General features: G+C 37.9%; 1 protein-coding gene across 1 annotated transcript in view; it reads right to left on the bottom strand.

Annotated features, from left to right (window-relative positions):
* Nucleotides 1-265: 265 nt before the first annotated feature.
* PLA2G4A (phospholipase A2 group IVA) overlaps nucleotides 266-9418 on the bottom strand; it is a 153174-nt gene continuing 144021 nt past the window's right edge. Inside the window, exons 18-19 of the mRNA XM_045877356.3 lie at nucleotides 8730-8887; nucleotides 266-696 (exon numbers count right to left, since the gene is read on the bottom strand). Of these exons, the coding sequence (XP_045733312.1) occupies nucleotides 565-696; nucleotides 8730-8887 (290 nt within the window). The 3' untranslated portion in view covers nucleotides 266-564. The remainder of the gene's footprint in view (nucleotides 697-8729; nucleotides 8888-9418) is intronic.

The following is a 9418-nucleotide window of genomic DNA, read 5'->3' as shown; positions in this document are numbered from 1 at the left end:
TTTGAAAGCTATGAATCTGAGAATCTTTCATAGCTACATTGCAATACTCCATTAAAATTAGGCAAAGATTCAGTTATCTCATGCTAATTGCATATTGATATATTTATTTCATATATGTATACATGTGTATATAAATAAAAAATAGTGTTGTCTCATGGTATGAATAAATCCAGTCAGTGAATAACATTTACACACAATGCAAAGTCATACTTATTGAGACTGAACTGTTAAATATTCTAAAAAGAAAACATTTTTTTAAAAAAGAGGACACATAAGATAGCTGGTGAGGAATGTCTAAAATTACAATATATGTTCTTACATTTGCATCAGGAAATCTATACTGACTGAAAATGTAGCTGAGTATATTTTTACATAATCACATCATCTATCAACCTAACAAATTTATAATGGTATTATTCTCATGCAGCTAAATAACTGCAACTTTGAGTATCAGCCAGTCTCTTGTGATCAGTACTAATATCTGTACTATGCTTTTAAATCCAGTTGTAATGGAATTTCAAACTGCCTCAGCATCAGAAATTGCTGCCCTTTCCACTACACAAACTATGCTGCGGGTTTGCTTAGAAACTCTTTGTTGAAGAATCGTCTTGCTTCAACATTACTAAGGGAAACAGAGCAGCGAGATGGATTCTGTCTTCTGTATTCAATGCTCTCAACTATGGCATTCTTTATCACCTGCAAATAGAGGGAAAAGATGTATAATTAGTATTGCTCTAAACTCATGTAAACATTCGTTTGGTCAAAACAAAAATCTAGTTGATCTTTTTATTATAGTTTTCTTTTTGAAATAGAGAGAGAAACCTCGGAGTCATGCATGTGTATATTTAAATCCAACATCCCACTATTATACTCTTGTTAAGCTCATGTCCAGAGCTTAATTTATCTTTATTCTGGTTTTCAATGGGGAGGTGATAAGAGGGAAGAAATAAGTAACTACTAAACGTAGAATTTATGTTCTTTACAGTTAGTGGACAAGCAGGAAAGAGGGACCACAATGGAGTAGCAGACTTTCTTTAAGCCTAATGAGAAAAGAAGGCATTGCCGAAGAATTGCCCCGCTTTCTCAGCTAAACAAATACAGTTATAAAACATGAATGTCCTCTATCTAGAAAATACCATACTTTGTGATTTTATTGATGATGACTTTTTTATTCAGAATAATTTTCATATATACTCAAATTAATGGTGACTACAACTTCTAAGATTGCTATTCCAATTATATTTTCTTCTGGTATAAAGTTAACCTAGTTAAGAACTTCTGGAAAGAAGACAAGATTTGGAATTTGGTTAAAGCAGTTGTTGCAGGGCAATGGGAATGGGCTTTGGAAGAGAGGCCTGTATATTAATCTTTTCTCTGTTGCTAATTTGGAACCCTTTCAAAATCAGAAAGACTCCACTCCCTAGGACAGGACTATAGGATTTCATCTTAACCAATGAGCTACAAGTTTGAGGGCACAGAAGAAAATCACAGGGACTATTTTACAATTCCCTTCATTCTCTACCCCAGGGATTGTTAAACAACATTAAGGTATTATGTGCATGTGTTTCAGCCCTCTGCCCTACCTGGCAAGTCCGAGCAGCTTAGGACCCAAGGCCCCCTCCCACTCAGAGCTAGAGTGGCCCACTTGGCCTTGGAGATATGTAGAGGGGTTTTCCCCTGTCCACATCCAGTGTCACTGGGCAAGCCAGGTTCAATGTCTAGAGGAGAGAGATACGTGACCTGGGGGGTGCTAACAAGCAACTAATATTCTGTGACTTTATGTTGGACCTGAGGGGCAGACCCATTTAATTCTCTAACAGTAACTTTAAACAACAAACAGCTGTATTCTGGAAAGAGGGATTTATCACAGAAATGTGACATCTTTATTTGCTTTACGATTTTTAAATTATATATAGAGAATATGTATAATAAAACATAGTATCATACCTGTATGTATATATATTGTCTTATGGGCTCAAACATTACCGAGTCTTTTAAGAAAAGCAGGTATTTGCTGAGCCCATTTTTCCCAGGAGTAAGGGAAACATAATGAATTCTATGGTGACAGAAGAGGCTTCAGGCCTATGAAGGAGACCCTGACCCAGGACCTCTAGGCACAATCACTTCTTGGCTGTGTGAGATCAAGGAGAATCCTTGAACCTGTTTCGTCTTCTTTAAAGTGGGAATAATAATACTAATCTTGGTTTTTGTGGGGATTTATATAAAGTATTTTGTACAATACCCAGCACCTCGGAAACGTTCCATAACTAGCATCTATTTATTGTTGTTATTTTTAAACTGATCATATGTGTGAAAATGCAGGAGCTTTAATTTGGATGCGAGGCTATCAAGTTTAATAGAAATAAACACACAATGTATATCCAATTATGGGCTTATTATATGGTAAAAGTCAGCAAATCAATTCTGCTATCAAATATGTCCTACTACATCTTTTTTTTTTTTTTTTTAAGATTTTATTTATTTATTTGAGAGAGAGAGCAAGCAAGCAAGTGAGCAGGGCTCAATCCCAGGACCCTGGGATCATGGCCTGAGCCGAAGGTAGAAGCTTAACCAACTGAGCTACCCAGGTCCACCCTACTACATATTCTTTTAATAATCTCCCTGCTTTTGGGGGGCCTGGGTGGCTCAGTCCTTAGGTGTCTGCCTTCGGCTCAGGTCATGATCCCAGGGTCCTGGGATCGAGTCCCGCATCAGGCTCCCTGCTCCGTGGGAAGCCTGCTTCTCCCTCTCCCACTCCCCCTGCTTGTGTTCCCTCTCTCACTGTCTCTCCCTCTGTCAAATAAATAAAAATCTTAAAAAAAAAAAAAATCTCCCAGCTTTTTAGATAGTATGACAGCAAGTTTTCAGTTGGTGTCTCCTTCACCATACCAGCACAAGACACAGGACCCCTCACTGCAGAGAAATACCCAAGTCAAATAAAAATCAACTCTTTATTTTCCAAATACCTTAAAAGCTTTAAAAAAAAAAAAACCACAGGGAAATTATATTAATAATGACTGCTGTCAATTCCTTTATAATGAATTCATAAGCACAAAAAAATCAGCAATATCAATACCATGAACTAGCGGATTTCTCATAAGTGGGCCTTGGTGGTGTTTCTAGTAAACAGGCCATTCTTATGAAGGAAAAGAAATATTTACATTTATTAACTCTGAAAAACCCAAATCATATGCAATTAGAATGTGCAAGTTGAACCACTAGGTGGCATATTAACATTATGAAACCATTGCCCCGATTTTTCAGATTGCTGCAGAACACAGCCATTCGTTGTGATTTCTAATTCTATGATATAAACAGAGGAGGCTAAACTCAATCCTACATCAGTGCTAAATCCAAACCTCCTGTCATGACACATGGTACAGTTCCATGTCCAAAGAAGAAATATGCCATCTTTGAATCTTCCTAGTTTTTAAATGATATTAGGTGTAATCTTCATCAGCGTTTATATCTAATTTCCTCTTTCATCCCCCCTGAAATTCATTGGGATTCTAAATCTTTCCCTTCTGTGGTATCCTACAACAGCCCTCCTCTCTCAAACCTCTCCACACCCCTGCCCCTCCCTAAGTATGACTGACCCACATCATCCTTCACGGGTGCCCTTCAATAGCCTCCTAATTGTTGATCCAGACTCTTTAAATCTACAGCAAGAAAGGCAGAGAATAGGGTGCCTGGGTGGCTCAGTCATTAAGGGTTAAGCGTCTGCCTTCGGCTCAGGTCATGATCCCAGGGTCCTGGGATGGAGCGCCACATCGGGCTCCCTGCTTGGCGGGAAGCCTGCTTCTCCCTCTCCCACTCCCCTTGCTTGTGTTTCCTCTCTCGCTGTGTCTCTTTCTGTCAAATAAATAAAAATCTTAAAAAAAAAAAAAGAAAGGCAGAGAATAAGAAAAGGAAACACATAAAATGTGAACTTCTCCCAAGGAACCCACAAGCAAATACTGAATTCCCGCAATAGAAAATTAAAAATGACCCCAACGAGGAAGTTACCGTCTATTTTGAAAGAGAAATAAAAATTACAGATATAGAAGAATATAAGAAGATATTCTGGTCTTAAAATTGCTACGAATCTGCCAGCAAATGTCTGCCTTTCCAATAAAAACTGAAGTGTCATGAAAGCAGGGGCCTTATTAGTCTTGTCAGTTTTGATCACAGCACTTAGAACAGAGAAGGGGAACCATAAATATTTGTAAAAGTAATGAATGCACAGAAGGTTGAGTTCAACTCAGTGTAACTCATGGAGACAATGAGATGCATGGAAGGACAGGCAGACTGTAAGTGCAGTGGATGGACAGGGCATTCTCAAAGAAAGACGATCCTGTAAAAAGGCTGAAGGTGGGAGATCATGGCATGTGTAGGAAGCATCTGGGAACTGGCCTGGCTGGAATGAAGATTGTGTTTGGGAAATAGTAGGAAATAAGGCTGCTTGAGAAACAGATGGTTCAAAGGTGGGAAAGAGTAAGGAAAAAACATGCGACCCCATCTTGGCTCCCCACATGACTGTGTGACCTCTAGCAATCTGTCTCCATTACCCTTGACTCAGTTTCTTCACATGTAAATAAAGATACCTACCTCAGAGGCTAGTTCTGTGTGTTAAATAGTTGAGGGGAAAATATCTAGCTTATGTTAAACATTCAAAACTTTTTTCGTTTTCTTTTGTACATGGTTGTATCCTTAGTTACTAAAACAGTGACTGACACAGTAGATACTCAATAAATATGTGTTGAATTAATGAATAAAAGATGGAAGGAGATTATAGGCAGCATTAAAGGTAGATGAATTTGGGCCTTACATATTAGGCCATGATATATAATAAGCTTCTAAATTACTTTTAAAAGATAAAAAATTTAACTCTACCTAAATGCTACTATGATGATGAAATAGCAATAAATTAAGAATTAAGTACCAGTACTTCTGGATATATACTTTCCCTCATTTAATTAATTATTTTTTAGAGGGAAAGAGAGCACAAGCAGGGGTGGGGGAAGGGTAGAGGGGGAGGAAGAGAGAGAATCTTAAGCAGGCTTTACACCCAGCGTGGAGCCCATTGTGGGGCTCCATCTTACTACCCTGAGATCACAACGTGAGCTGAAATCAAGAGTCGGATGCTTAACCAACTGAAGCACCCCGGGGCCCCACTTTTCCTCATTTTAATTAGCATCGAGTATTTAACACTGTATAGAACCGTTTGAGAATTTTAGAAGCTCATTATTATGCACCACTGGCATATATTGAATAAATTGACACATAACCTGTTCTTAGAATATGCCTACTAATTTAATAAGTTGAATGAGTGAGACTGTGTAACAGTACATTTTCCTGTGAACACTGAATCAACAAGGTCCTGGGAAAGGAACTCTCAGAGCCACATTCTCTCCAGATTAAACTGGTGATTTATGAGGAGAGCACGTAGCCACATTCCATGCCCATTCTACATGGTCAGAAATTCTGCCTCCAACCAACAGACTTGCATCCTGACACTTGCTATCCCTTCTTCCTATCACATCAAACTCTTCAACAATTTCAGCCAATAAGTCAATAGCATTTTAAAAATCATTCACTAAAATTTTATTACATATTTATTTTAGGTCCCAGGCATTGTGATGAATGTCTCTGGAGGATACAAAAGGTAAATAAGGCAAGTTATTGTTTTTAAAGGGTTTAAAATTTATAAGTAAAAGCAGAAGACAATATGAACACTGATCATAATTATTATTATCATATTAGTTGCTTCAATTTATTAAGTGTCTCTTATAAGCCAAGCCCTTAAATTATATTATTTTACTTAATCAACACCCTGGTCCTACAAGATATGCATCACTGTCTCCCCTTACAAACCAGGAAAGGAAAATTTGGAAGTTAGGCAACGTGTCCAAGGTCACTCATTCAAGAGGGTTTAAACATTCAATTTGGTCTGACTCCAAAGCTTCTGCGTTTCCCGCATACCACATGTCTACTGGTATAAGTCACTCTATGTTTCTATGTTAAGTTTCTTAAAAAAAAAAAAAAACCACCAGCAACTCCCCCCCCCCCCCGCCCCCATGAAATACCACCATTGTAAAATGACTGAGGCAATGTTCAGTGAGAAGGAATTTGGGAGGACTGAGTAAGTGCCGAAACCTGATGCTAATGAGAAACCCAGGCCGCTGTCATGACGGGAGCAGAAACAGAGCAAAAGTTCTCTAAAGATGAATGAGAATTTAGGTTCAGCCAAGCAGGCCAGCTAGGATCTCTGGAGAAAATAAACCAACAGAAGCATACAGCTGTCGGAGACAGGGTGGCCTTTTCAGAATAAAAAGTTAAGCCAGAATGGTAACTGAAGATGAAAATCAGCCTTCAGCCACGGCAGTCGTGGCCACAAACGTGAAAACCACCTTCTCTGGAGCTGACAGTCAGGGGTCTGCATTAGACGAGTTTATATTCCCAGGGTCCACAATCTGCAAGCAGCTCTGGCAGCCTGTGGCAAGTAATGATGTGCTGCATTGCTGAAGTGTGAATTAGTCAGCTACTCTATTCAAATGGTGTGGGAATGAGTGATTTAGCTAATGACTGAGCCTAATGAGCTCTCCAGCATTCTACCCTGGCAGTTTTGTTGGTCTTCATTTATCATCGCTTATCAAGAAGCTTTGATTCTGATAAAATACATTTTCTTGGTTAAAAGTGAGGGGTCAGGACGGTAATCAAAAAAGAGACAAAATGTCAGTGAACACTGGAATTCCTACCTCGGTATGAAATGTACACACAGACAGACAGACAGACACACACACACACACGAATCACTTGAACACAAGTCTCCATGGTCATATAATTTAAGAGAAAGCTTACATTCATTCATGCCACCTCCAACCCCCAAAATTTACTGCCCAGGCTGCTATTACCTGTATAGACTTGTCTATATTATTAATTCTGGGCACTTGCAAAGGTCTTGGGGTTTATCTGTCCTGGTATAGGATATAGACACACATAAGTAAGCTTCCCACTTACCGAGCAGCTTCTGACTGTTCATACGTCCCCTGATGATTCACTGTTGCTACTATGATAGGTGCTGTTATACCCGTTTTAGAGATGAGGCAACTGAGGCCCAAAAAGTTTAAGTAGCTTATTCAAAGTCACACAGGTGGCCCATCTGAGATCTAAATGAGATATAAAGCCCACGACCTTGCTTCTACACACTATGCCAGAGAAGTTTTTGGAAGCAATTAAATCCTGCTTTATTAATTAATGTTTGATGAGCGGTTTGTCAGGAAAGTTATTCTGAAATTCAGTCTGTTTTTGCTTAGGCTTTTACTTTTTCATCTATGTGTCAAACTACTTTGAAGAATATATAAATAAAACTATATCATTCTTTATAGCAAACAGCTTAGCAGGTTTTATATAAACCAGAACTGAAAAACAATGAGAAAAATGTAGTTGTTTAAGTTACAGATACAGATATCTATCCACTCACACTCATCTACAATATATACAGATATGTACATACACAGATATAAATATATATGTGTATGTATGTGTATCCTTTTATTTTTCCAAGTCCAAGAGGGTATTTATATATTCCTACAGTCTATTTTTTTTTTCCATTTGAGGACAACTGATCAAGTTTAATACATTTCATCCTAAGGAATACATTGTTTTGAGTTTGTTAGTTACACACTAGAAATAGGATTCTTCGGCTATTACCCCTTGGTTCTCTTTTGACAGCATGGGGTTTTATTAAACACAACTCTATCTTGAGAATGTCTGTTTAAATCATGGCTTAAAATACGGATTTTCTCTTAATGACTACTGATTGTAAGATAAAAGAAAAAAGAAAAAATATATTTAGAAAACTAATCCCATATACACAGAACCCTCATCCATATACTGTGCTTTCTTTTGCACCATTTGCAAGGTATCAAAAAGATTGGCAAATCAGATACAACACTTTCCCTCCCCAATTAATTTCTTTCTTTTTCTTTTACTCTTTTCTTTTTAATGTGCAAAATCCAGCTAGGATAATGAACTTGGGCTTTCACAATGGATAATAATTTGTCAGACACTGTGATTTGGAACTACAAGCCAACATGATTCCAGTTCTACAACAGTGTTCTTAAATGGTGAGTTAGAGATTACAGAATTTCACATGGTCACGGAATCTTAGCAGCAGATATATGGGGGTTAGGGATGACCTAAGTGAAGAGAATGACTTGTTTCTGAAGTTCCTAACGCAAAGCGTACTTGATATCTCATGAGCTAAAAATGGGAAGGCTGCTACTTTTGGCAACATTCCCAAGATCTACAAAAATAAGGGCATTTAAAAGCATGAGTGTATCTATGAAAATTCGTGATATTTTAGCAGATAACTACACTTCTGGTTACATTCACTTTCCTACCCTTATATTTCCTTCTTATCACTTTTCTTCCTCCTCATAATTTATTTTTATCAGATGATGAATACATTAGATACTTTGGGAAAGAAGCTGAGTATTAACCAATCCTTCAATCAAATTATCATATAAAATATGGGCTCTGCCAATTTAGAGCGATTACTTTTTATTTGTGATTTTTATAGGGTTCTTCTGGAGAGTAATAAAATAACATACAAAAAATAAAATGGTACAATTTGGATGGTATCATTCATAAACCTTATTTTTATTTTTAATGAATTAAAAAGGTATTGCTATGTTCATGTGATATGGAAGTATGTGACATTGTCAAGGATCACAGGAGATACTTACATCAATGTTGTTCAGGGTATTGAAGTGCATGAGATCATGCAGCCTTTTGAATGCTTGATTTGGATATTGAAAGTTGAAGGTCGAAAATGGTGATTCGGGGTCATCAAAAATATCAAAATCAGCTATCTCGTTCTCTTCTTTAGTTTCTCTCGGAACACCTAAATATTAGAAGAGTCTCAAATGGTGTGATTTTGAAAACAGCAAAATATCTCTAAAACCCAAGAAAGAAAACATACAGATAGCTGTAAACATAACATAGGGAGCCCCCACTGGGGTCATGGGATCTGTAGTATGCACTGTTATGCTCCCACCCATATTCCCTGGGTTGAGATATCCAGGTGTTCTGCCTGGGAAACTTCCAATTGCCCGCATCTTCATCTTTCTACTCCATCCTGCAACAGGCTGTTTTGCTCTCTAGCAGCAGGATGTAAATTCTGGTAAATAACACTCTGCCCCAGGCAGCAGTCAACCAAAGACTCTAGGAAGTTAGGATATAAATACCCCAGTTCCCTTGACTCTTGTGGTATGAATGGGAAGGATGATTCTGGAGCATAGGTTCTATTCCATTTCCTAGGCTTTCCCAAAAGGATCAAATCTTCCTCATGGTAGTTGGCTTACTAACACATCTTTTGTTGTCTACCTTCCTTTATCACTTCCCTACATCCTTAGTAAAATTCCCTAGTCCACCC

The sequence above is a fragment of the Mirounga angustirostris genome, unplaced genomic scaffold (assembly GCF_029215605.1).
Source record: "Mirounga angustirostris isolate CCGP_5_RB_7025 unplaced genomic scaffold, mMirAng1.0.hap1 SCAF_6, whole genome shotgun sequence".
NCBI classification, from domain to species: domain Eukaryota; kingdom Metazoa; phylum Chordata; class Mammalia; order Carnivora; family Phocidae; genus Mirounga; species Mirounga angustirostris.
Note: the sequence above shows the minus strand (reverse complement) of the source record. Positions and strands in the feature narration are given on the sequence as shown.